Source organism: Castor canadensis, chromosome 11 (genome assembly GCF_047511655.1).
Source record: "Castor canadensis chromosome 11, mCasCan1.hap1v2, whole genome shotgun sequence".
NCBI lineage: Eukaryota > Metazoa > Chordata > Mammalia > Rodentia > Castoridae > Castor > Castor canadensis.
This window is the reverse complement of record NC_133396.1, coordinates 59,334,821-59,362,519: the sequence shown is the minus strand read 5'-3', so window position 1 is coordinate 59,362,519 and position 27,699 is coordinate 59,334,821. Positions and strand designations below refer to the sequence as shown.

Genomic DNA, 27,699 nt, shown 5'->3' with positions numbered 1-27,699 from the left:
TTTTCTGCTTATTCATTGTTTCTTGTTTTTTTTTTTTTTCTTTTTTTGAGATGGCATCTTGCTATGTTGCCCAGGCTGGCCTCGAACTCATGGGCTCAAGTGATCTTCCTGCCACAGCCTCCCAAGTAACTGAGACTACGGTGTGCCTGGTCTCTTATTCAGTTTTTATTCTGTTTAACACCTACCTTATTAAGAGTAGTACCCTGTCGGTCTTTATCAGCCATCTGTTGCTTTCACTTCTTTCCTCCTTCTTCGATCCCCACAGATCACTTACTCTGTTGCTATTGACTTCATAGTTTCCTTGGCTGTAAAGGAGACCTGCAATCTAGAACAGGCAAACAGGCTGGGTTTCTGGAAACAATCATAGAATCAAGGTGAATTTATGACACTACTGTATTCTCAGCATTTCTAGTATTAGCTCCTTTTCATATTTCCCTCAGTGACTCTTGTCTTTTTTTAATAATCACACCTTGGAACTTTCCACGGTCTACCTATTTTTACCTATTTTTGTGTGAGATATTTTGTGGAAAAAGCCAAAATTGTATTGTACGTTAAAGAAAAAATGGGAAGCCAAGACATAGGGTACTATGTTTGCCTTTTCTGGCTCATAAAATGGATTATTTTCTAACTATCAAATTAGCTCTAAGTCCTTATCTTAAAGTTACTATAAAAAGTAATGTACGTGAATCATTCATGCAGTACATACAGTAATCTTCATTTCTAAGATAACAATTTTTAAGATCCTATTTGTTGTAAGGGTTATGTTGTTTATCCCTATCATGTCAATTGATATGCTCATTTTATCTTGATTTAATTAACTTTAAGGAAAAAAAAAGAGATGAGGAATTTAACCTACCATCTCCCAATTTTACTTTTATTTTTTGTTTTTCTATTGGTTATTTTTATAATCTTAAATAATTTTTTTTTTAATTAAAAAATTTTTTTTTGTGGTACTGGGGATGGTACCCAGGTCCTCATGCATGCTAAGCATGTGCTCTATCACTGAGCTACATTTCCCTAAATAACCTTTCTGAATGTATTAGACTACATCTAAACTCTGTTCTCCTCACACCATTCCGCTGTCCCTCCTTAAGTTTCTATTGGTTGTGAATTCTCTGTTGGTTGACTGTGAAAGATTGAAAATTAGTCAAACTGCCTTATGCCCCCTCTATGTGTCATTTATCACGTAACCAGAGAGGAGGAGCTGGGCTTTTTATATTTGTGCCACCCAACGTGAGTTTCAAACATTGTGTTTTTTATCATTTACTCAAATCATATCATCTTTGTATTGTAGCTGACTTGTATGTTGTTTTCATTTTCCTAGCATTTTGAAGTACTTTTCTTAGTTGTGGTAGAAGAAACATATTTTCTTTGCAATAGCTCTTCACTTCCAGCTTCTCATTCATGTTCTTTGCTTAATGCCCTGATATGCTTCTAGGGCTGATACACTCTAGAATTTATTCCCGCTGCACTCTTGGGTTATTCCTGCCTGCTCCTTACCCCATGCTATTTATTTATTTATTTTTGTTCCTCATTTGTTTTGCTTTGGTACTTTAATTTATTCAGAAGTGATGATGAAAGTTAATTTGGAGTTCTTGAATGGTTACCGGTTCAACTGGACTGTCTTCTAAGATGTCACCAAAACTTTTGGTGTGCTAGTAACCACCATCTCCTGAGTACTTTAGTGCATGTTTCATTTTATATGTGCCTCGTCCACTGTCTTGAACTGGAAGTCCCTTCCCTACTTTTGCATCCTTGTGGAGAAAATCAAGTCCATTGGATTTAACCTTATTTGATTTCTTCTCTCACTTTCTGTTATTTTCCTAACCATTCTTCCTTTTGTCTCAGTGGTAAGTGTAGATTCCTGCCCAGGGCTGATTTTGTCCATCTGAGCTTTGGATCCCATTCCTTCAACTTTCTCATCCTTTTTTGTCAGTACTGGAGTTTGAACTCAGGGCTTCACTCTTGCTAGACAGGCACTCTACCACTTGAGTCACTCCACCACCCCAAAACTTTCTCGTCTTTATCTTTCCATTTATATATGTTAATATACATATTATACATATACTATGTACTTTTGTTTTGTTTTTTGGTGGTACTGGGGTTTTTTGAACTCAGGGCCTCATGCTTGCTAGGCAGGTGCTCTGTCACTTGAGCCAAGTCCCCAACCCCTTTTATTTTAGTTATTTTTCAGATAGAGTCTTGTTCTTTTGCCCAGGGCCAGCCTTGGATCAAGATCCTTCTACTTCTGCCTCCCACAGAGGTGGGATTATAGTCATGTACCAGGTTTGTTCTTTGAAATAGGATCTCTCTGACTTTTTGCCCAGGCTGGCCTTGGACTGTGATCCTTCTCTGTCCATCCCCCAGGTAGCTTACAGGTGTGAGTCACCATGCCAGGCCTGTTGTTTTTTGAGGCAGGGTCTTATCATGTAGCCAGGCTGGCCTTGAATTTACAATTTTCCTGCTTCATCTTCTGAGTGCTGGGATTACAGGCTTGTACTGCCATGACAGGCAACATATACTTTTATTTTTATTTTTGTTGATTTTTTTTTTGAGGCCATGTCTCGCCGTGTAGCCAGGTTGGCTTTGAACCTGAGATCCTCCTCATTCCTCTACATGCCAAGTGCTGTGATCCACAGACATGCACCACCATGCCCAACTGTATACTTTATGTGTATACATATAAAACTGTATACTTTATGTGTACTGCTTAGGGTTTTTTTGTTTTTGTTTTTTTTTTTTAGGTGCTGGAACTTGAACCCAGGGCTTTGTCCATACTAAGCACATGCTCTACCACTGAGCTATATTGCTAGTCCTTTACATATTTTTTTAATTTTAAAAAGCAAAAATAAAAACAGTTCTTATTTTCTTTTATGTTATATCTCTCTTTAGCCATTTTCTCTTCTTTTCAAAGCCAAGCTTTCTGAAAGCCTGTCTGTATTTATTGTTAGCATTTTGACTGCACATGCACTCCCTAGACATTCTGGTCTGGGCTCTGTTCCCTGCTCAAGCCACTGAAAAAGTACTCACTGGTGATCTCACTGCTGTCAAATCCAGTGTGTGTCGTTCTAATTTTACTTGAAACATTCAACACCAACCTGTCCTATTTTTTTCTCTGAAGTGTCCTCTTTCCTCTGCTTTCCTGATGCTGTTTCATGGCTACTCTCACCTTTCCCATTCTTCTTCATCACTTGGGCCAAGTCCCCAGCCTTGGCTGGTCTTTATCTTGCTGGTCTTTATCTGCCCATTCTTTAAGTGTTGGTTTTGTTAAGAGTTCTGTCCTTGGTTACCTGATCTTATCATTCACAACATGGTGAAAAATAACATAGTGAATAATTCACAACATGGTGGATGCAGATATCTTCCAAATCTTACATTCTAGACTACCCTCTTCCTTTTAAAAGACCCAGTACTTGTACCTGTATGTCTTACTGATGCCTCAGACATAACTTGGGCCTGCCATGTGGCAGCTGCTCAGCACATAGTGAATAAATGGACATGTGTCTTTATGGAATGTAGGGCAAAACGGATGGCTGTCAGTGTGTATTGCAGGTGTGTATCTTTACATGCCCCTGAATGATGTTCATTCAGAGCTATCCTGCAAGGTCATTACCTCTCTTCCTTCCTTAGTCATTATTTTACAAGCTCACTGTACTTTTGTCACAGAAGGAGACAAGAAGGAAGCTTAAGTCTACTTTTGTGGCTATTTCTTGTGTTCTTACTGAAATTGCAGGTGAATTATTTAATTATAAACAAAGAGTATTGAGTTTTACAGTGTACTCTCAGAAAGAAAAAGTCTTTTCATTTTATCTGAAGTGTTGTGTTTGCATCTATTCTGATGCAATGGAAAAAACTAGAGTAAAGACTATAAAAAGAATTGGCTGGCTGGGTGCCGGTGGTTCACGCCTGTAATCCTAGCTATGGGTATCAGTCCCAGCCCCTCTCCAAAAAAAAAAAAAAAATTGGCTGCATTAACAACATTCTTAGTGGATGTTTTTGGATTCTATTTTGTAATGCTGTATTTCCCCTCCACCCCCTGACACACACACACACACACACACACACACACACACACACACACACACACACACATCCAACACCAACTAACAGTCTACAACTTAAGTAATGGGTAGGGTCTGTCCTTATGTACATGTTCCACATTTTTCTTAGTTGCAGATTATATCTGCATCTCTCAGTAATACTGAAAGGAATAGGTAAAAACTCTGAGCTCATTAAAAAGGGAGGCAGCATAAACATTCCCTCTTTCTATTAGAAAGGGGATTGCGCATGACTGAACTATCATTATCATCCTGGAGGTTAAGGGTTAAGGCTTGAAATAGAAATGATTTGAAATGCAAATTTTTCTGTACAGCTATTGTTTTGACAACTAAATCATTCCTTCTTCCTTTTGTAGGCTTTAGAATCCAAATTAGCAGCTTGCAGAAATTTTGCAAAGGACCAAGCATCACGAAAATCCTATATTTCAGGGAACGTTAACTGTGGGGTGATGAACAGCAATGGCACAAAGTTCTCTCGATCAGGGCACACATCTTTCTTCGACAAAGGGTGAGTCCTGGGCGTTTTTTTTTTTTTTTTTTTTAATGGTACTGGGGTTTGAATTTAGGGCTTCACACTTGCTAGGCAGGTGCTCTATCACTTGAGCCACACCTCCAGTTAATTTTGTTCTGGTTATTTTGGAGATGGTCTCTTGAACTATTTCTCTGGGGAAGGCCTCAAACTGCGATCCTCCCTATTTTAGCTTCTCAAGCAGCTAGAACCACAGGTGTGAGGCACCAGTACATGGCTAGTTCTGGACTTTTTAAATGATCAGTTGGAGTAGTAGCTGCAGATTATTAAGAGAGTGTACTGAAGTCTTGAGAAGGTAAGCTCAGTTTGATAAACTTACCTGAAGCCTATTCTCATTCAAATCTTGGGGGACAGTAACTGTTGTCATTTTCAGTCCCTGTGGAGTCTGTTGCCCTAGGAACTGGGAGTCTGCAGCTTCTGTCCTGGGAGTAGACTCTTGAAAGGTAGCATCCTGGGCTTGGGAGACTCTCAGGGCTGGGGCGTGGTCCCTTTTCTCCAGGGAGACTGTTCACCTAGGAGACGTTCTCAGCACATCTTTTTAAAGATAATGTACATGCAGTTATATATATTCAGACTTGACAGAAAAATACAAAGTCCTGAAGTGTTTAGATATTGAATCAAATACAATTGAGGAGTTAAAATTTTTGTATAATGTGAAGTTTTTTTTTTTTTTTTTTGGTGGTACTGAGGTTTGAGCTCAGAGCCTTGCACTTGCTTGTCAGGCACTCTACCACTTCAGACATGCCCCCAGCCCTGAAGGAAAAATTTTTGTGAGGATTGAAATTAAAAAAAATGGTCTTCAGATTGAAACAGTGATCTATTCTTAATACAAAAAATATTCAGTTTGTATAGACGTATGTGAGATAAAAGGTAACTGTTTCTGCTTTCCTACTATTTTTTTTTTGCATTCTTAGAAGTTAGTCTTAGGCATGTAAAATCATATTTTTATGTATTTGCTTTAAGCTTTTTGCAATACACTGAGATTATACTTTAAATACTACTCTGCAACATGCCTCTCGTGGCTTTCATCATCCGTATATTTCTATGTCAGTACATATCATTTACCTGAGTTTTTAAAAAATAATGCATGGCTCTCCACTTGTTACAGGGATGACTTAATATAGGGAGCTAGTTAGGACATGTGGTTTGGGAATGACAAGCGCGAGACTTTAGTTAGTTGTTACTGGAACAGCAACCGAGGCACCTATGATTCCTTGCTGTGGTCTCTCCTGTGAGTTGTACAGGAAGTTCTTTCTTGTTTTGTTTTTCTTGTTTTTTTTTTTTTCTTGGTAGGACTGGGGTTTGAACTCAGGGCTTTGTACTTGTCTTGTTTTTCTATGTAAATAATTTAGGAACAGCTCTAGAAATTTTCACAATATCTTAAAGGAGCTTGTATTTGTGTCCTCAGTAATTATGGCTTGTTTAGGAAGGACCTAATTTGATACATAGTCCATTCTTAAACAGCATCTTATGTCCATCCTCATAGTAGAATTTTCTGGTTCATCTTTGTACTGTAAGACAGTTCTATCCTGAAGTATACACATTTCATTAGGGATATTCTATTAAAAGCACATACTAAAATATCAATATTTAGATATCTCGTGGGGTGGTAAGTATAAAATTAATTTTCCTCAGGCTTAGGAGCTTCAGGCAAACTTGGCCAGTTCCTGTGTTTTGGTACTGTAATAGCATGTGGAATGGATAGATATTTCTACATTAGAGTAGCCATTTCCCCCAAATAATATGGAGAAAGTTTAGGGAAAGTCTTTAAGAGTATTGGAAACAGTGTTTTTTTTTTTTCCTGAAAGTTGTAATTACAGTAGAATAGTTATTACTCTGTGTCTAGAATCTTACTTCTTGGTGGCCTCAGGCATCTTAGGACATGAGGACAGGCATGGAAAGTGCTTCAGAATGGTCTCAATCAGGGAGGGATATCACTGTCTGTTTAGGTTCACTTGCTTCTGCCTTCCATCTGCCTCCCATTACAGAGCACCAGGGCAGGTATGACCCAGAAACATACTTGCTCTTGGGGAGATGTGAAGGATTCAGTGTAGGCTGAAACCAGGAGTGGCTTCTGCTTAAACCCCTGACCCCAGGAGCACCTAGAGGCACTGTAGTCAGTACTTCCTGGACTAAACTGGGAAAGTGCTTGTTTTTTCACTTGAACAAATTGTATGTTGTACTGTTTCTACCAAGAATGCAGTATGCTTTTGTAGACTGACCCTAGGTCAAACATTCAGCTGATTTGATAAGTGAATTGTGTATGCACCCTGCAGCGTTAACCTGCTGTTGCGTGAGGGATCTTTGTTGAGTTTCCACATTCCTAAGGACAGCTGTTTTGTGGCTTTGTTGGGTTTCCATTTCCTTGCTGCTTTGCTTTCATTCTGGCTTCCTTCTGGCCTGCCTGGCTTTTTACTTCTGGCCTTTCTTCTCCTCACCTACTGACTAGATAAAAATCAGGATGGTATAAACCAGCTGCAAAAAGAGGAGGGCAAATAGCCTAATTCCCAGATCCATTATCAAATCTAGCAGGTTAAAAAAAAGAGGCTAGCTTTTGTAGAGATGTTGAAGTATGGCCTGTCATTTCAGCATGAGGAAAGGCCCCTCATTTTAAAAAGACCTTGTCTCTAACCCTGCCTCTTATTCCTGAGGAATGCAGTGCCATCATTGTGGCTGACTAATGTGGCTTGAGACCCATTTGAGGATCATTGGGGGAGGTTTGTATATGTGTGGGTGTGCTTGTTCACCCCCTTTTCTACCCTCATAGCCTTCAGATGCAATGAAGCCTTACCATGTTAGACTATACCTAAAGTAGGCACATTGAGATTCAGAAGTAGTTTGTAAATTCTGGTTATTTGAGGACTTCTTAGAGGCAGGATTTTGTGTAGTCTGGGGTCACTCTGTCAGTTCCTCAAATGCAGGTCACTGTTTCTACTTGCTCTGGTTCCTCCCACCACCAAAGCATGTTATGTCCGCATCTAAAAGGATACAGAGTTCTTGTGTGGTATAGTCACTTGAATTTGCTCCATAACTTTAGTTTCTCATCTGTCACTTGCCCTATTTTTGCAAGCCAGTCTCTCTACTTTTGGGTGGTGTGTAGGTGGGCATGGACTAATTTTAGGGCACAATGTGAAAATGTTACTTGTACTATTAATTTTTTTTCCTTTTTTTATTAGGCAAGAAAAAGTCATATTTCCCACGTTGTTCATGGGTAACTGAATGTTTGCTGTGCTTTCTTTCCCTCTTTCTTAATTATGGTGTATTAATTATGGTGTATGGCGGAAAACACATTAACAAACTGGTTTTACTAATTGCATGGAGCTGACTCAGCTTTAACCACAACTTACAGCTTATGAGTGAGCTTTCAAGATCCTGTTTGACTTGACTATATACCATTAGTATTAGCTCACCTGTGCGGAGTATCACCACCAGTGGCTGGGTGTGGCAACATGTGCTTGTAGTTCCAGGTACTTGGGAGTCTGACTGAGGCAGGAGGATTGCTTGAGCCCAGGAGTTCAGGACCAGCCTAGCAACATAGCAAAACCTCATTTCAAAAAAACCCAAAACATCAGTGCAGTGGTCCTGGGCCTGCCTGTGGCACTCCCCACATAGGGCAGGGTGTTGTGGTGATGTCTGAGTTCAGGAGTGGGACTGGCTGCCAGGCCCTAGGAACACATTCCACTGTCTTCTTGGGGATGGGGCTTCTTCTGTCCTCCAGTTGTTTCTGTTTTCTCAGATCTCTAATGATAATAAGACTCCCTTGCCTCTGTGCCTCGAGGATGTGTGTAAGATCTACCTTAGGTTTCAGAACTGCTTTTCAGTTGGCATAGTCTGGGCCGAGGGCTGTAGCTGGCTGTAGCTGCTCTGAGCTTCCATTTATCCATCCAGGCTCTGGATGTGTCTCCTGTTCTTCTGAATTAGCTCCAGCTGCCTTCCTTTCGCTTTACTGTCCTCTTAGGTGTACTGACCTTGCTTCTTTGACAGATTGTTTCCCTCCTTTATCTCTGTTGTTATTAGATACATGGTCCTCCTGACTGGCTTCTAAATGTGCATTGGCTCTTTTTCTCCTTTTTACTATTTCTGTTGTCATTTTACAACTGACTTTAGTACCTTTTCTTAGCTGGAGTCTGTTTTTCCTTAACTAGATTTTGGGATAAAATCATGAATTGCAACATTTTTTGCATAGTTGATTCCCAGGACTATCTCTCCATCCTTGCCTGTTCTTTCCATTCAGTCCTGTATGGTTTACTGGAACATTTCCCTTTAGCTCTTCAGATACATACTGAGGTGTTTGCTCCTTCAGATACATACTGAGGTGTTTGTTCTCTTGGGAACCTTTCCACATTGCACAATTTTGCACTTCTCTGAAGAGAACCTCATCATACCAAAAAATCCCATCTGTAAGTAAGCTTTCTCTCTCTTTGGTTTTAACTTCCTACTTGACTCAGAAGAGAAGTGTTAAATGAGACCCTGGTGGCTTGTTCTTCTCTTTTTTATTTACTTTTTATTTTTTTATTCATTTATTCACATGTGCATACATTGTTTGGGTCATTCCCCCGCCACACCGTCCCCGACCTCCACCCTCTACTCCCCACTCCTCATCACTTCCAGGAAGAATCTCTTCTGCCTTTATCTCTAATTTTGTGAAGAGAAAACATAAGCCATAATAAGAAAGACAAAGCGTTTTTGCTAGTTGAGATAAGGATAGCTATACAGAGAGATTCCTAGTATTGCTTTCGTGTACAAATGTGTTACAACCCAAGTTGATTCATATCTAACTGACATTTACACTGGTTCCTGATCCCCTTCCCGTATTGACCTCTGTTGCTTTGTTTCTGTATTAGTTCCTCTGGAGTTGGGGACATCAAATGTGTTCTCTTTCTACTCTACCTGCCTTCAAGTCAAGGGTTCCACCTCTATCCACACCTAGTTCCTGTTCTCTCTGTGTATCTCTGACTGTGCCAATTGTTTTCCCCAGTTACTGCTGATCTGCACTGGGAGCACCAGTGGTTGCTTGCTAAGGGCTTCTGAGCAGCCTCTGGTAAGAGAAGAACAGGAAGTGGTGGGTGCCCTGGCGTCTGAAGCAGATTGTGGGCTCATTTTCCCCACTAACTGCTCACCGTATGAGCGTGGGTTAATGCCTGGACTTTTTGCTATGGTTCCCTTAGCTCTGTAACAGGTGGAGATGAGCTTGATGCTCCTTAGAAGAACATCTAACTTGAAAATACTGGAATCTTATTGTGTCCTGCCACAGTGCTCTGAGAGGCTGGAAAACTGAGGCACATATGTTGGAAGCTGGGGTCATTTGTCTAGTTCTTGAGGTTTCTAGGAGAGGCAGGCATTGGGGACTCTGGAACTAGACAGACAAAGGACAGATGGGGTTTATTAAGTGAGAACTACAGTGGCAAATAGGATGTGGCCCCAGGCCTTTGTAGAGATTCAGGAATATAGCTTTGGGAAGGGTGATTTAAAATTTCACATGTGACAAAGCTCAAATACCAGACTTTCCTCAGCCCAAAAAGAAAAGGGAAAAAGTCAGGCTGTCCATCTCTGAAGTGTAGAACAAGGTACAACATTGAGAATTACATTTACTAGAGTTTCTTTTCCATTGCTTTTGGTTTCTGTGTGGTGGCTTGATTTCAGATTCCAAATATGGACTGTGTTTAGTTTCTTGGAACATGAACTTTGTCTTTTTCTTCAAAGTGTCAGGTTATCAAGTTTCTCTTCATGCCTGTTTCTGCTTCTCTATGTGATTACAGTTAACTCTTTAGCCTGTGAAACTGCAGTCTGCAGGGAATTCATGGTTCCACCTTTTGTTTTTTTTTTCTTTTTTGAGTGAACCTCTTTCCCTGAGTCTGTATTGAGCTCAATATAGATTTACTCAGCTATATAGGCTGAGTAAGTAAGTAGAGTGACAGTGGTGGGCAAGTGTGATGCAGTGCAGCCCCTTGCAGTTGACTGCATCTCCCAAATTGCTAGTGGGACAGATTCTCCTAGGAAGTTTTTCAGGACAAAGAGGCTGAAGTAGCTTCCTGAGAGAGGTTCCAGGCCTCTCTCTCTTTCCTTCTCTCCCTTCTTGCTTCTTGTGGCTGTGCTACCAGGTACAGGGGCTGGGGGTGCTGCACCTTGCTGGGTGTGCGTGGGTGCTGGTGCTGATACGGGGCTTGGCTGCCCGCTTACAAGTCTGCAGAGCCTCCCAAAGAGAAATCCTTCCGTCTGGCTTTGCTTGCTAAACAATTTTTTTAAAGTTATTTTTCTCCCTTATTAAGTATTCACATTGTACGAGATTTGGGAAATAATAAAACATAAAGTAGTAAATAATTTACCCACAACCCAGAAGGAAGAAAAGTAACTATTGTTACATTTTCCTTCATATATATGTATGTGTATGACTATATATGATTTTATGTACGTGTGTATACGTGTATATATTATGTGTAAAATATTCATATGTGTGTATATATGTATATATATGTGTGTGTGTAAATCTACACATTCTAGGCTTAGCTACATACTACTGTCTGTGTAGGGGCTATGCTATAGAATCTAGAATATATACTGTATGCTTTTTCTTCACATCACTGAACACACACAGTTTGGTTCCTTCCTTCCCCTTGTTTTTTTCTTTCTCTCTTTCTTTCCTTCCCCCCCTTGCCCACCCTTCCTATTTCTTTTGGCAGCATTAAATACATTCTGAATATTTTCCCATGCTATTAAAAAAGCTAATGGAATGTGTTTTTAATGTGTTTATATTTCATTATTTTGTCGTACAATTACTTATTTAACTAATTCCCTCTTACCAGATAGACCTGTTCTATGGGGAAAAATATTAGGACTGTGGCTATAGTGGCTCATGTGATGAGGTTGCCTAGAAAAGGGGTAGGTACATGGTCTTGGTACCCCAGGATTATAAATTCTCTATTCTGTAATCCATCAATGCTTTCTGGGCAGCCATTCATCCCTCGGCAGTCAGGACCCTACTGTGGGCCAGGAAGAGGGCTAGTTACAGAAAGCAAATGAATTTATTGTGTGTAGAGTGACTTTAAATGACATTCTCTTTTTCCCTTCCTCTCTCTCCTCTGGTCACCTCCATAGGGCAGTAAACGGCTTCGACCCAGCTCCTCCTCCTGGCCTGGGCTCCTCACGCCCATCCTCAGCACCTGGTATGCTGCCTCTCAGTGTGTGAGTGCCCAGCCTCCAGGTGGGGGCCCTGCCCTCCTCCAGCAGCCCAGGACACCCACGCCTCGCCCTTCGGTGCCTGGGCCCAGCCCTGTGACCCTCCGTCTGCCTTCTCGCAGTTGGCAGAGGGCAGGCTGCATGCAGTGGTGGCTGCTGGGCCCCGCCCAGCCCCAGGACTCTGCGCGATATCAATATTGGCTATTTTCTCTTCTCGCCGTAGTGCCGTTGGTTTCACATGATTGCACTTTTGTGGGTCATAAGGTGATACATATGTGTATTACTTGGTCACTGGATGCGGAAGTACCTGTTCATCACACTTGCCTCATACCCCTACTCTGCTGTGCTGATAGGATTTAGTTGTGTTTAGGACATTGCAGATCTTCTAGAAGTTCTTCCCCAATCAGGTTGGTGTGTGCCCATCCAAGCTCTCACCCAGGCATCGTCAGTGCTCACAATCATGTCTCACCCCCAAACTTGACCCTACAGTTTGGCCTGTTTCTGGAAAAGAGTCAGGAACGTCACTGAATTAGGGAATACTGTCCGCACCTTATGATTTTATGTAAGTAGTTTCCATTCCATAGACTTGCCTCCCAAAGCAGCAAGATGCCGCCTGAGCTGCAGGCGGCAGGAGCTTCCAGGGCTCCAGGACTGAGCCTTGGTGCTGCCTCCTCCATGTGCCTCAGACTCAGGGGAGGCAGGTGGCAACCTCCTCGCCAGCCTTCAGTTCAGTGACATCCTCAGAGCATTTGTTTTCTCTTCTGAAGGTCCATCCAGCGCATCAGGAAGGGTTGAGGGGTCTGATTCTGGGAGCTGGCCTGCTGGCTCCTAGGGGTACTGACCAGAAGTGGTTGTCCCTTACATCCTTTGATTGCTCTCATGCTGCACTTACTGTTTACATTTGTTTTATTGTATATAGGTTTGTAAACATTATTGCCTAAGATACTTGTATATAACTTAGGCTTTGTAGCTTTTATTTATTCAGAACTCATATGGCATGTTAATGATTTATGATGGTGTCCTTCTCTGGGCAGCTGTATAGGATCATCATGTGGTTAAAAACAAAATACTTCCCCTCCGAAAGAAAATCTTTTAATGTGGAAACAATAAATTTCACAGAAAAAAAGAATTGAGGTTGTTTTCTTGGGTTCCTGCCATCATGTGAGATGGAGCTGGAGCATACAAAGCCCATTCCAATCTTCTGCTCTCGGGTATGGGGTGTGTGCAGATGGACATCTGTGGAATGGGAAGAGAAGAATCAGGTGGCCTTGGCAGATGGCTTATGCACTGAGCAGGGTTGCTCATGCCAGTCTTGGTGCTGGTTTCTAGGCTTGTATGATTTCCAGGGGCAGCCTGGGAATGACTCAGGCCCTGGTAAAAATCTGGGGAAGGTACCAGGTCTTGGAGGAGGGAGTTTCCAGGTCATGGAGCACCTGGAATGGATCTGGAGCTGGTCCTTCAGCTAAGCTGCCTACAACTTTGTGTGACCAGTGTTGTGTGGGATTAGAGGCCACATGGATGTGGACTTCTTTCTTCATATTTCTTTTCTAGCAAATGAAGAAAGGCACCAGGCATTTGGTAGCAAGACAACAGATGACACTTTGAGGTATGGGTAAAATAGGGGTTTGTATGAATGCATCAGATTTAGAACAGAGCCTGTGTGTAGCAGCATAAACAAGTTGCGTGCTTTGTAGTTTTAAAAGAATGAATGAATGAAAATTAAGTGAGTCAGATTCCTAAGTGAGTAGGAACCATTAAGTAGGATACACTTCCACACATTTCTTCTGTCTGTCAGTTAGTATATGGGCAGGAATGTCTGCTGTTCATTGCTCCCGGAGCCAACTCCCCAAGCAGCATGTGCAACAGTGTGTGCCATGTCCTGTTATGCTGGCAGAGTGGCAAATCCTCTTAAGTGTAGCAGTTCTCAGCTTCTTGCCCAACTGACATTGGAGGATTGGATTGGATCAGAGGTTTCAGCAGGAAATCTGAAACATAACAAGTAAAACTGCTCTGGTAAAAGCAAGGCCGAGGCTGGAGCCCGAGGTCCTCATCCCTGGCTCCCCAGTGACCCTCTTAATTCCTTGACAGCTGTGCACCTCTGGGCTCATCTCATCTAGACTGCTGTGTTGATTGCCAGTCAATCAGTTGATGGCTGGAGGAGGGGCCATGGCTGCAGGGGCTCATGCTATTTATGCTTTGGTCCAGGGTCCAGGGGAGTACAGGTCATGTCCTTGAAAGCAGCTTCTTACCATTCTTTTCATGAGACCTTCATTTAGGTTTTTTTTCTCTTTTTTTTTAAATGACTATAGTAGCTTCTTGGCATATGGCCCTGAAAAAGGACATTGGTTGACTCCCTATGTCTTATCTTTACCTTCCTGTTTGGTTGATTTGGTTCAAGATGCTACTTTGTACTTGCTCACCTGGAGCAGGAGCAATTGCTACCTGGAGGAACATTCTACTCAGTTTGCCTCTAAAGGTTACTCCTGCCTAGCAAGCTCTAAGCTCAGAGTTCAAACTCTAGTACCATAAAACAGCAATAACAAAGGTTGCCCCTGATTGGGTGTATAGATTTTGAAGGACTGAAAAACAATGAGCTGGGGCCAGCACAATTTTGTGGCAGGAGGAATCCTGTTCTGCAGCCCTCCTTCTCTCCAATGTCCTGCTCTTCTGGGCTATGTTAACTCTCCCTCTTAGAAGCTGTCCCATTAGCATTCCCTGAGAGCTGAGTGGAAGTTGGCACCTCTGGGGAAGTTGGTGAGGTGGGGAGCACCCTGCAGTCAATTTGCCCTCCTCCTGGATGAAAACCGAGGGCAGGCAGTCTGGCTGTTGGAGGGAATGTGCCAGAAAGTGGGGTGGGCCACGCAGTCAGTGGACTTCACTGTTTGCTTAGAAGATGCTAAGCTAAGCCCCTTCACAAGTTATAAAGTGAGTTTAAAACACAAGTTTGGCCTAAAAAAAAAAAAAAAAAAGATGTCACTTGATTTTTTTTCTTAAAAGTAGGGGGAGAGGAAAGGAGTGGTCGTCTTTGTAAGTAATTTTCATGTGACTTTAAGAACTGTATGTGAAAAAGTTCCCATGAATATTAAAGATGTAATATATGGGAACGTAGTAGGTCTTTTTTTAATTTTAAGGAATATCCACAATGGAGTAAATATGATGGTAACAGATTTCCTTTATAAATGAGTGCATAGGAAGAGGTAAATTTGGAACAAATGGGGTTGTGCTGTTTTATAATTTGAGGTCAGGCTGTCCTGATGTCTGCACCCACAGGAATTCTGCTAGTGTTCCCTGAGGCAAATGTTGTGCACACTGAGCAGTAGTTTATTTTCACGGCGGGGGTGGGGGTGAGGCGGAAGAGTTGTGTTTTCTCATTAGGTGTCATGTTTGAGTGTGGTCTCACTGACTGCACATCTGAAATCCTGTGTGGACCGTGATTTCAGTGGGCAGCTTGGTAGGTGGGCGGCTGCTGTGGTGAGCTGGTGGCATGGGCAGTAGGTTTTCTGGCACGTTTTGTGAAACAGTTGGATGAGTGAAGTATGAATGAGGCTTAGAGCCCTGCTATTTCCATCAGTAAAGGATGGAGCTAGGAAGCCCTTGTTTTGGTTCAAAATGATGGTTTTAATTAGAAAAAAAAGTCCATATGTTAATATCACTGTCACCTAGAGTTTAGGGGAAGCGGTATGCTTTATACCACTGGTTGCACTGTATTGTCCTTTGGAATCAACCTAGCAGCGGGATAAGCTATAAAATCTACTTTTGGGATAATGTCCCATGGTAGTGAGGATAAATAGGATAAAATAAATGTCAATGTCTTGACGGCAGGAAATGGTCAGGGTGACTTATTAACATTATGCATACCACACAGCCTGTAACTGTGCAGCCATGCTAACAAAAGAGATTGGAAATGACCAAGGTGCAGAGAACACAAAACAGAAGCATGCTGATTGCAACTTTATCATTTTTTTTAAAGAAAATCGAAGTGAAACAGAAAGGACATGATATATTCACTGTGGGTTCTAAATTTTTCTCTAAAGTTGGCCAAATTCATTAAAAAAAAAAATGGGCTGAAGTAATAGCACTGATTTTCTATCATTGCCATGGTGGCCTGAAGTTCCAAGATTTTGAGCAGTAGCACAAGGCAGTGGCTCACTGATCTGCCCAACAACCAGCTCAGTCACACTTGGGGAAATATTAAAATAGACTCCTAGATGCCCCCAGACCGGGCCTCATGAGGAGTGCTGTGTATTTCATAGAGTCTCAAACACCAGCAGTTACAAGACACACCTTTATTTTTGAACCATTAAGAAAAATGTGCCAATAACTATGAAAATGCTTATTGTTTAGACTTTAATATTTATTGAGAGCTTTTAGACTTCTTCATACATATTTATATCCTGTCACAGTTCAGGTAGATTTCCATCCTATCACACTTAATTTGTATGCAAAAAGGAAAAGAAAGGTGAGATTCCTAAAACTTCAGATCTGACATTCTACATCACATTTTGACCCAGAGTTGTCCTTGTCTGTGTTTTCCCAAACAGTGTCATCCTCTGTGCCACAGTGAGCATTAGTGATACGGCACTCCTGAAAAGCATAGTCCATTGTTGGCTTCAGAATTTTTTTTCCAAGGAGTCAGGCAATGACAGCACATCCCAGCTGCTATTTACTGACAGTGATTGGGAGGTGCATTTTGGGCATCTTAAAATCTACTCAGAATGGACATTTGGAGGAGGCAGCACCCTGCCTGGATGTTTCAGTCAGACCCAATGTTTAAATCTGATTATGTCACATTATGGCTTCATGACATCGTCAGCTGGAATGGGGCCCCCTGTTGGGCTACCTTGAAAAAAAGTCAGCAGACCTCACTGCTGTAATGAATCAAACATGAATTTCTAGTTTGAGTAGGGTTGAAGGACATGTGCACACTTCTTCTGTGTACAGTATATCAGCACTGTAATTAGTTAGCATCATCTCTGAAAACCAGAACCATAGGGCTCGCTGGCCAGAACAACCAATAACTCATCTTAGCTGAGGTTTCCAGTGATGAGGAAAGTTGGTGACAGGAAGAAATTGGGATGGGCTCTAGAGTCTTTCTGACACAAGAACTTTGAGAGAGCACCCTCAGCCCAGCAAGCTAGAAATAGGCATTAGCCTTACAGAGCAGTTTAAAATAATCCCCTGGACTGTCTGCATTAAAAGAAGAAAGAAGAAGAAGAAGAAGAAGAAGAGGAGGAGGAGGAGGAGGAGGAGGAGGAGGGAGGAAGAAGAAGGAAGAAAAGAAAAAAACAAAAAACTGTGCCTATGATACAGCATTGTTGGAGTATTTGGTTTGCACCTTGAGGCAAAGGCCTGACACTGCCTCCTCTCATCTAAACCTCTGGCCTGGGTCCTTCCTCTCACTGAACCACACTTTTGGGTGGGAGGTGGGGCTTCCTTGACTTTCTGGCATACTCAAAGCCTATATGCCACTAATCATCTTCTTGTGATCTAAATACCCAAAAGAGGTTTTATGAACTACTTTTCCTTTGACTGCAAAATGGTGGTTTCAGTGAAGAAGGGTTCCTTCTAGTTGGTGTCTTTGTGGAGTCAATTCATGGAGATTGTTTCTCTTGGCAAACTGAGTAGCTGGGTAACTGACATGGACACCAGTCAAGCCAGACAATAGGAAAGAATTTTTTGAGTGACCAGGCTTCTAAGTCCCTGAACTCCTGGACTGAGATGCTGGATGCAGGGGTGAGGACATGGCTAAAACACTGAGACCTCAAACCCACCTTTCTTCTCCCGTGATGTGACACAGGAAGCGGGAGCTCTTTTGTCCATTTCTCACATCTGTGTTGCTGCCAAGAAGCCTAGACATGCACCTCTCCCAAGAGAGGCTAGGCTTTCACCGGATCAGACTCGCCCAGGAATATGGTGGAGTAAGAGATCAGCATCTCTGACCTTGTTGGCTCACACTGGAGAGGGTGCCCCTGGGGGCAGAGGGGCACTGAATCCTCCCCAAAGCATTTTCAATGTGCATCCTGTCGGGAAATACAGCCCGAAACTCTTGGACCCTTAAAAAATTCTCTAGTCCTGTGATGAGCTTTGCTGGCCACTGCCCAAGCCCTCCTAAATTGCCCCTTGATAACCGGGCCTCCAGCTCACCTTCAGCTCTTTCTCTCCCTAAGCATCTACACACCAGGAGCAACTAGTGAGAATGGACTGAGAGCCAGGACTACCTGTTTGACAGTTGCTGGGAGACCTACTGAGTCTGGCTCCCTGTTCAAGTCTGTAGCTAGGCCCCCTCCAGTCAGGCCACAGAAGGGAAACAGAACAGAAGGTGAGAAAACAGAATCCATGTTTACATGATTATTCTTGTTTATTGAGGTCTGTTTATTCTTAACGGGTGCTTTTTCCTCCAAGTAAACAGAGCAGGCGCAAATATCTATAATGAATAAATTTATTGTCTTACAAAAATCATTGTCTAGAAATATGGGAATACAAGAAAAGGTATTTGCAGTCAGGTGTCTGGTGGTCAACAGCCAGTACAATTCATACAGAGGGGAAATCAAAGATTCCAAACCCACATGACAAATTCTTCCTAACAGATGTTAAAGCTTTTAACCCAAAAGGTTTGTGTTTTCAAGCACATTGCAGAGGATCAAAGATTTATAATTAACACTGATTCATTGTCACTGAATGTTTATAATACTACTTTGACTAGAGAGGTACATGATATGAAGCACAGTCAAAACTTAATACATTAAATTGCTATAGAGGCAAATAATATATTTAACATTGTCTTAGTACTGTAGTGTCTAAGGCACTTTCTGTAATGTCAGTTTGCTCAACTATCACCCAGAAACCAATGCTAAGTGTGCACTGTAACACTGTCCAGAGGAAGGGAAAAGGAAAAATGAAGATTCACACCCACTGTCATGTCAACATTCAGGCAGATGGCATCTGTTTTTGAGGTCCTCTAAAGCTTGTTGAAAAACGTGGAAAAAGCCTCGGACACAGAACCAGTATTCCCGTTTTGGGCTCAAAGCAGTGGCTGAATTTGCAAGGTTGGCATGAGGGACTGGCTGGTGAGGGAGGGCCTTCTCTAGCCCGTGGGGCGCACGGCTGTTGGCTCTTGAAGTGAGGAGGGCACTGGCAAGCCAGATGTGTCAGGAGACCATCTGGAAGTTGCTGTGATGGCTGCCCTATGGTTTCAGCTGTGTCGTGGCCACTACCCTTTCTACGCACAAATAGCCCTGGCCAAGGATCATTCACATGACATGCGGGGACACCACCTCTCGACAGGCACGGCCATCCCATAGGAGATGGTGTGGTAACCCCAAGTACATGCTGTTTCCCCCAGTCTGGCCCACCCTCCTGATCTTCCCAAAGCCCCTTCACAGCTTACTCACTGAAATAGTGATCATTATTTGAAGGAAATGAGAGATACAAGTGCAGTCTAGGTTCCACAATGTTCTAAGACTGGATGTGGCTAAGGAGTCGAGGCCACATGAACACAGAACTAAGTTACCTGTCTGTAGGACAGAGCATGCAGAGCGACTGAGCAACGACCATGGCAGGGCTGCCCCCACGACCCAGCAACTGGCAAGGAAGGGTCTGGAGTTTGTGTTTTAAAAAGGGTTCTCTTCTTAACATGTATTATAAAATGGTCTCTTGATGAATATATGGAAAATAGATGCAACGATGAGACAATCTGTTTAATATGCGTGTGTCTTGTGTAGGTATATATATAAAAAGGGGAGCAATTGTACCTAATCTGAAGCAGGATACAGTCTGTGTAGGCTGGAAAGCCTTAAGACACAGTTAATCTTTCCCAAGGAATCCCGTAGCTTTCTGATTCCTAAACCTGTAGGAGGCCTCAGGCAGGCTGGCCTCGGGTGAGTTCCTGCGTGAGCCACTGTATCGCCTCCTCTGCTTTCTGGTGACTCTACTCTGACTGGGGTGGCTGTGTCTCATTGACATCACTGGTCTTACTTTCTGTGTCATCGTCTGACAGCTCCAGGGAAGCCCCCTCAATGTGCAGCTGGCGCCGGCCAGATCGGCTTGAAGAAAAGCTGATTGGGCCACCCCGTCTGGGAAAGCAGAAAGCAGGAACGTGGGTAAATGTGTTGGAGTGCCCAACCCCAAATGATGCATTTCCGTCCAGGCTTTGGGACACATGGCCTTGATAGGTGGTACCACCGGGGAAAAGCTTTGTGCTTTACCAATCCACATCTCCCCATCCAACACAGTAAACACAAAGCAGGTCCTCAGAGACCTGGGGATGGCCTGATTCAACATCAGACTGTGACAGAGATGAATGAAGGCAGAGTTCTCCCTTCCCAACCGAACTTTTCCTACAAAGGGGCCAGACAGCAGACACTGCCCTTAGGCTTTGTTTCACACAGGGGCTCTGTCGTGTATTATTTGTCTTTGTATTTTAAGTACAAAAGCAGGGCATGGACTGAATGTGCCCAATGACCAGTTGCTCACACTGCTGGGAGCAAGTCTGGCTATAGCTCCTCCATGCTCCGCCCCCCTCCTGGGGTGGAGAGGAGGAGCTGCCCAGAAGGGCCAATGCTGCCACTTCTGAGAAACTCCTGCCCTGTTTTTGAACAGAGCCTGGGGTGACCTCTCCCCATGGACACCCAGACATGAACAGGCACTTGCCCATGGTCTCCAGCCTTGTGCAGTCCATCAGACTGGTCCACCAAGTGGTAGGCCTGTCCCTCTTCTCACCTAGCACTACTACAAAGTTCAGTGCATGAATGCAGTGATTCCAGAGAATGATCACTGCACAGGGATCCACGTGAGCTTCCACACTGAACCCGAGCCTCAGCCTGCCAGCCCACCCCATCCTTGCCAGCACTCACCTCAGCCGGTTCTTAAGAGTGCTGACCTCTCGGCTCAGGCCCTCGTTGGCTTCAGTAGCATCATCTAGTTCCCTCTGGAGTTTACGCCGAGAGGCATTGGCACGTGTAGCTTCCTCTTCGGCTTCCTCCAGCTGGCGTTTAAGCTGCTTCATCCTGGCATTGGCCTTCTCCATCTTGGGGTGTTACACCCGAGACAAAGCACAGTGAATCCCACGTCTGCTTCTTTGCAGCTGTGCGCCGTGCCCTTGTTGAGCATGCACACATCTGCATGCAGTTAACACACACATGTGCTTTGGGGACCACTGTAAGGCTTTTTAATATACCACTCCTTGCCCCTCAGCAAGGTCAGTATCTACAGAGCAAACTCTGTTAACAGAAGGTTAAAATAAACCTAAGACTGTTTTTACACATGAGTTTTCTGTAGGAAAATGACCTAGTTTTATTTACTTTTTGGCAGTACAGGGGATTGAACTCAGGGCCTCCTGCTTGCTAGGCAGCCTCTCCACCACTTGAGCCACACCTCAGTCCTTTTAGTTTTTCAGATTGGATCTGCTCTTGCTGGGGCTGGTCTCTGACTTCGATCCTCCTGTCTCTGCCTCCTATGCAGCTGAGATTACATGTGTGCACCACTACGCTTGGCCCTAGATGACCTAATTTAATATCTTTCCATGAGTAACCTAGGGGATTGTGAAAGGAAATCGCTATTCCTACAAAATGCAGAAATGCCAACAATGTGGACAGTCGCCAACTGCAGGAGGCTGTACCATGTGTTGTCACACCTGTGAAGTGTGGCCATTTCACATACCACACTCAAGACTTAAGCAGAGTCACCCTGAGAAGACCTGCCTAAGCACTAGGAGCTTCCCCATTGGATCCTTCGCTCCAGAATTTGCAGATATTGGCCATTGCCCTGTGGGTGCAGTTCATGCCCATCCAGACTGACTGGAGTAGGGCAGCAAAGTGGGGGAGGGGAGAGGGTCTGGGCCATGGCAGTGAGTCCTCAGCCGTAGCCACAGTCCTTCCTAGTGTATGCAAAAACAGGACTCATTGCAGCAGAGGGGAGGGCCGGAGGGTGGGCGCAGCTGCCCAGGCTGCATGGGTTAGGGTGCCTGGCTCTGGGCAAGGAAGGGCACTCAGTTCCACATACAATTTGTTTATTTTCACTTTGTATTCATCTGCCTGACTGCTGACTGTGCTCAGTAAGCACCAGGGAGAGAACCGGGAGTGAAACAGGAAGGAGGTCTCTGCACTCACGAAGCAGATAGGCTACAGGAGGAAACAGATGGGAACCTTAGCACTCAGTCCGGCCACACGCCTCACAGCCTTGCTGCTGGCTCTAACCCTGTTTATCACCCCTGTACTCCAGCACCAGAGTGCCTGGTGGGACACAGGACAGCGTGTGTTAGCTGAAACAACAGCATCTGGTTTTGCCAGTTTGTACCATTTGGCTCATTTTTCATCGGCTCTTGCTAAAGCATTTCCCACGTGGCTTTGCCCCTTACCTGCTCTTTATATTGATCTGCATGTCGCCGCTCATCTTCAACCTGCATGAAGATTTCTTTCAGTTTCTTCTCTGTACGACGGACCAGTTTGTTGGCAGCTGCTCGTTCCCTATGAAAGCAATCACATAGTTTTGAAATTCTGGGATATTATATATATATAATATCCCAGAATTTCACTGTAGCCCAGGCTGGCTTTGAACTTGCCATCCTCCTGACTCAGCCTTCAGAGTGCTGGGATTGTAATGTGTGTCAGCATATCTGGCAAGGTGTGGCTTTGCCTGACTTTGAAGACATAAACCTTAATCACCTAACCTTTTTGCCTAGAAGATGAAAACAAAAACCTCAATTTATTAAGCGATTATTTCAATTCAGAACACTATGATTGTAGGAGCTGCTGTAGCTAGCACTGAAAAACAACATAAAACATAAACCACCAATCCTCCCCTGCCATTGGTTAGAAGGCAAATTCTCATGTTTCTACATGGGAGTGCTGTCCTGTGAAGGAGAGGTAACTTATTGGAGGACTCCATGGAAGGAGAGAAAGTCCTTTTGTTTCTTAAATACTAGGCAAAAATGGGTTACAGTAGGGTCAGATGAAGGGGCAAATTATGTTAATAAGAAAAGCAAAACTAATTGTTTTATTTCAGCCTGGGGAGCAGTAAGAGAGGAGTGGGAAGTCCATACCAGGTGCTGGGTTGGGAGGAGGTTGGGTCTGAGCACTAGCCCTGCATTTCTGGGTTCAACAAGAATGTGAATTTGAAGGCTGACTCTAGCTCTGCCACTGCTTGGTTCTAACAGCTCTGCAAGATGCCTGCCGTAGCAGGACTGTGCCGCTCCTCATGGTTCTCACCAGGCTTCAACATGGCACAGTGGAAACTGTCAAGCAATCGCTTCCTGTGGGGAAGGGAAGCTTTTATTCCCTGTTGCATTTCCCTGTCAGCAAAGTAGCATTTCACAGAATGCTAAATACTACCAGCTTGGGAAGTCAACTCTGGGTACGGAAAGAAACTGGTGGTGCCTAGGAAATTATGGGGTGCAGAATGATCAACCCCTAGCTGAGGTCAGGAGGAGCTGGCAGGCAAAGCCTAGTCTTCCTAACACCTCACAGGGGCCATCTATCCTCCCAACCTTTGAGCACTGCCAGCACTTCTTTCATGGCTTTTGGCCTTCCCATCTCCTGTCATGGCCATGTGTGCCCCTGTCATCTCCCCTGTACTAGGGAGCTCCCTGAGGGTGAGGTGTCCATCTGTGTGGTGGTCCATACAGTCTGGCCCAATCTACAGCAGAGAGTAGCAAGTTTTGGTTGAGGGCTGCCAGAACCTTACTTGGCTTCCTGCTCAAGCTGCTCCTCTAACTGCCCAATCTTGGCTTCCAGGGCTGAGATGGTGGCCTTGAACTTGGACTTGACGGCACCCTCTAGCTCCTGAAGCTTGGCCTTCAGCTCCTTGTTCTGTCGCTCCAGTTGCTGACGCGCATTGTCACTCTTCTGGGCGGCACTGCGCTCGGCCGCCAACTCTGTGTTCAGTGTGTCCACCTGGAAGAGGAGGAGGTTTGGTCACTTGCACAAGGAGGTGGCACAGCCCCTTCCAGAGAGCAGGCCATTGTATGGCCACCTGCAGTGTCGTCTTGCGGAAGCGGTCGTTGAGCAGCTCCATGTTGCTCTGCTCCTCTTCTAGCTCCTCCTCCAGCTGTGCGATCCGAGCCTCCAGACGCCGCTTCTCATCCAGAAGAGCAGACCTGGCGGGGAAGGGGGAGGCAGCAGCTTGACACAGTGCAGCAAGGGAAATGGGTGGGTGGGGGGGGATGGTGTTGTGTGTGCGTGTGTGTATTCCCTCCACCACCCTGCTGCTATTGCCGAGTATCCCTCCCGATCCCTCTCTTTCCTGTGTTTGTCTCCCAATCCACCCACGGTCCCATTGTTTACATTTCTAACCCTCTCACCCAGTTCTCGCCTCGGCCTATTTCTGCCTCCCTGGTCCTGGCCCCAGTATCTTGTGCCTGGACCACCTTGGTGGCCTTCTGGTGACCTCCCTGCTGCCTCCTATGCCTCTCCACCTGTCCTCCACAGACAAGAGCCATAGTCAACTCTCACAATGCAAACAAGATGCGGCATTCCCTTGCTTAAACGCTAATGGTTTCACAGTGCACTGATTCCAGCTCCTCATGGCATACCAGGTAAGTACAAGCTGAATCCTTAATATGGTAAGTGGAGAAGTCAACTTAGGGAAAAAGATAGCTTTTAATGAAAAATGACTTCAGACAAAGTTCATGTCTAAGGAAGCTGCCATTGAAGGAATGTACTTATCCCACCAATGAATTTGAAAGTAAGGACTTGTGAGGCCCAGGGGATGTGATGGCTGGTGGCTGAGGCTGTCCAGGCTGGGCAATTCTTGTTCATCCTTCCAGACTGGGAATGTATGAGCAAGCCCACTTCTGAGTCTGAGATGACAGGTGACAGCCTCAGCCTCTGTCCTAGTACACATGCCCGAAGGCAGAGAACCATAGGCTGTGGGGAGGATGGAGTGGGCATTGCTCTTTGTAGATACCTCCCCTTCTGCCCGCTGCCAGGAGACTCACTTGCCAGAAGCGCTGTTGGCAACCTCATCAGCCAGCTCATCGCGCTCCTGCTCGGCGTGTCGGCGGGCACGTTCCGATGAGGCTAGTTCCTGAAATGAGTTAGACTCTGAGTTAGGCTTTGGCTACTCCAGTTCCCTGGCACCTGAAATCTGATAACTGCCTGGATCTGTGGTGACCTTGCTCCATCATTCCTCTGTACCTCAGAAAACTGCAATTTACAGTGAGAAGTAAAACTGGCAAGCTTGCTAAAGAAAACTCAAGGCCAGCAGGTGACATGGGGTGCCAACCTCCTTAAACCATACCCCAGGGGAATGCCTAGTCTTTGTAAAGGTTTGCTGTCACCTCCAATATAAGAGTTGGCTCTTTTCCTACCATCCTTGAAAGTTGGGAGTTTTTAAATATAAACTCAGCACAAACTTTACCCTGAAACCTAAGCTACAAGAAATTATTGCATTATGTCTGGAAGTACCTTTCACATAGCCAGTTGGAGATCAAGAACATACACAGACTGGTTGGAGGTCAAGGAAGCAGTTAGCTCCCCTGGGCAGGTGACTGGAGCATGGCCACTGGGGCTCAGGTACTGGAGAGCTAGGTCTCTGCAGTAGACTCTCCAAGGACTGGGCTTTCTTAGAAAGATGACTGGCCACAAAAGCAGTTAAGGGTGCATTTCTTACCCCAACTGGGTAAAGACTGAGCTTGCAGCCTTTGAACTTGAGCACTTGTTTTATGGATAAGGAAACTAAGTCCCAAATGGATGGAGAGACTCAAGGACAGTCAGCAGCAGGAAGCCAGGTTTCTGACTCCCTGCCCAGGGCTCTTCCCACCATTTTCCCCAACCAGTCTCAAGGACAGTCAGCAGCAGGAAGCCAGGTTTCTGACTCCCTGCCCGGGGCTCTTCCCACCATTTTCCCCGACCAGAAGATGCCACATTTGACAAGAGTGCATCTTGAAGATGTTCAAGAGCCAGGTTGGCACCTGCCTCTTCTGTTAGTACTGTGAGGTATGTCCTCTGAAAGGCCAAATTCCAGCACAGAGTCCCAGCACATGGGCAGGTGGAGGCAGGAGGGAAAAGGGCAGCTGGCAGAATGCTTTGTTCATCAACTGAGATCCACAGATCACAGACTACTCTGCCATATAACTTCCGGTATTCAGACCTCTCAGGACCCAGAAGCTCACAGGCTCCTGTCCACTGGCTGGAATTGCTTTTAGCAGGTTGAGGGACCCATGGGAATGGAAAGGACCCAGATGGATAGAGGTGTTTGAGGGAAGCAAAAACATCAGAGAAAAAGAGGGGAGGGCAAGGCCAATTTGCCACCTCTGTCTCCTCCTAATGAAACATGCTCCTTGCCGGAGGTCTGGAATAAGCCACTGCCGGCTTCCAGAAATGAGAGTCCTAGGTGCATGGAAAACCACCAGGACAGTCAGGACCATCCCGGGAGCTATCCAGGAGGTTCCATAGGTCCTACCACCTGTGGGGAAATGAGTGCCTGGGATGTCACTGGCTGACCCTAGGAGAGATGCACAGAGCTTCCATACTGCAGTCATTCTCAACATGAATTCTCTAAAACCAGACAAGGGCTATTTATAAAAACTGTCATGTTCTCAGCCCTACACCCACTCAACGTTCTCCAACCATGATAAGATAAAACTAGAAATCAACTTGAAAAACAAAAACAAATGCCATACATTTGGAAATTTAAACCATACTTTTAAATTATTCACAGGATAAAGAAGATGTAATAGAAAAATGTAGAAATAAATGACAGTGAAGTCATTCCATATCAAAATGTGTGGGAAGAAGTGAAAACAGAACTTAAGATGATTTTGTATGAACATGTCAGATAAGAAGAAAGCTTCAGAGTTGATGAGTAAGTATTCACCTCAAGAAGTCAAAAAAGGGCTGTGGGTAGGTTAGTGGTAGAGTATATACTAAGCATGTTTGAGGCCCCAGGTTCAATTCTCAGCACCAAAACCAAACAAACACTAAACAATTAAAGACTCAGAAAAAAATCCAAAGGAAATAAAGATTAAAGCAAACACCAATAAAATAGAAAACCAAGAAGGATAAAAAGCTGGTGCTATGTGTAATCTTAGGATTTACTCAGTCACTGATCTGGTTTGCAGTTTCCTTTTCATTCCTGACACAGGGAGTCAAGGTGTTACCACTTCTGTTTGCTGACCTGAAGCAATGAGATAGTCACTGAAATTATAGTAGGCTACAGAGAGATTAAATATATATTTATCTGAACTCAGAAAAATTTCAGTAGCAAAAATTTGCCAAACAAGTAGATACAAAGTAAACAAACCTCCTGCAGTTGAAGGATTTCTGCTTCCAGACTCTTCAGTTTCTTCTCACTCTCTTTGGACTGGGCAAAAATCTCATCTCGGGATGCACGAGCTTCTTCTAATTCACGTTGGTAATCCTTCATCTGCGCCTAAGGTTAAATAAGAAGGTTTTGGGGTTAGTCTTCATTCTTAGTTTTTGTTTTATATTATGCTTGCAAAGCAGGTGCTCTATTGCTTGAGCCACACCTCCAGTTTTTTGCTCTGGTTATTTTGGAGATGGTGTCTTAAGAGCTATTTGCCTGGGCTGGCCTCTAACTGTGATCCTCCTAATCTCAGCCTCCCAACTAGCTAGGATGACAGATGTAAACCACTGGTGCCCAGTTCATCTTAATTTTTAAACATGTGTTTTCCAGATTATAAAAGTAACACACATTCATTGTAAATACAAGAGTACACAGAAGTAACAAAGATGTCATAAGAAAAGACTATAGACTAACATCCCTTATGAATACAGATGTAAAAATTCTCCACAAAATAAGTACCAAACTAAATCTGTCAACATGTAGAAAGGAATACACACCATGGCCAAGTGAGATTTATCTGAGAAATGCAAGGTTGGTTTGACAACCAAAAATGTATTGAAGTATGTGATCATCTCAATAAGTACAGAAATAGTTTTTGACAAAATGGATATCTTTGCATTATAAAAATACTCAACA

The 27,699-nt window shown here is 44.0% G+C and overlaps 2 protein-coding genes across 8 annotated transcripts in view; one reads left to right on the top strand and one right to left on the bottom strand.

Moving 5' to 3' along the window:
• Ndel1 (nudE neurodevelopment protein 1 like 1) overlaps positions 1-12,892 on the top strand; it is a 52,531-nt gene extending 39,639 nt beyond the window's left edge. For 2 of the 3 annotated variants that reach the window (XM_020175526.2, XM_020175525.2), the window contains exons 8-9: positions 4,415-4,566; positions 11,683-12,892. In XM_020175526.2, coding sequence (XP_020031115.1) covers positions 4,415-4,566; positions 11,683-11,773 — 243 coding nt within the window. In that variant the 3' untranslated portion in view covers positions 11,774-12,892. Of the gene's footprint in view, positions 1-4,414; positions 4,567-7,763; positions 7,799-11,682 lie in introns of all 3 variants that reach the window. The other variant, XM_020175527.2, reaches the window with a different exon arrangement.
• A 5,292-nt stretch (positions 12,893-18,184) lies between these two features.
• Myh10 (myosin heavy chain 10) overlaps positions 18,185-27,699 on the bottom strand; it is a 145,225-nt gene continuing 135,710 nt past the window's right edge. For all 5 annotated transcript variants that reach the window (XM_074046880.1, XM_074046881.1, XM_074046878.1 and 2 more), the window contains 7 exons: positions 27,001-27,129; positions 24,695-24,783; positions 23,731-23,854; positions 23,443-23,651; positions 22,118-22,226; positions 20,616-20,788; positions 18,185-19,835 (listed from right to left, as the gene is read on the bottom strand). In XM_074046880.1, coding sequence (XP_073902981.1) covers positions 19,691-19,835; positions 20,616-20,788; positions 22,118-22,226; positions 23,443-23,651; positions 23,731-23,854; positions 24,695-24,783; positions 27,001-27,129 — 978 coding nt within the window. In that variant the 3' untranslated portion in view covers positions 18,185-19,690. The remainder of the gene's footprint in view (positions 19,836-20,615; positions 20,789-22,117; positions 22,227-23,442; positions 23,652-23,730; positions 23,855-24,694; positions 24,784-27,000; positions 27,130-27,699) is intronic.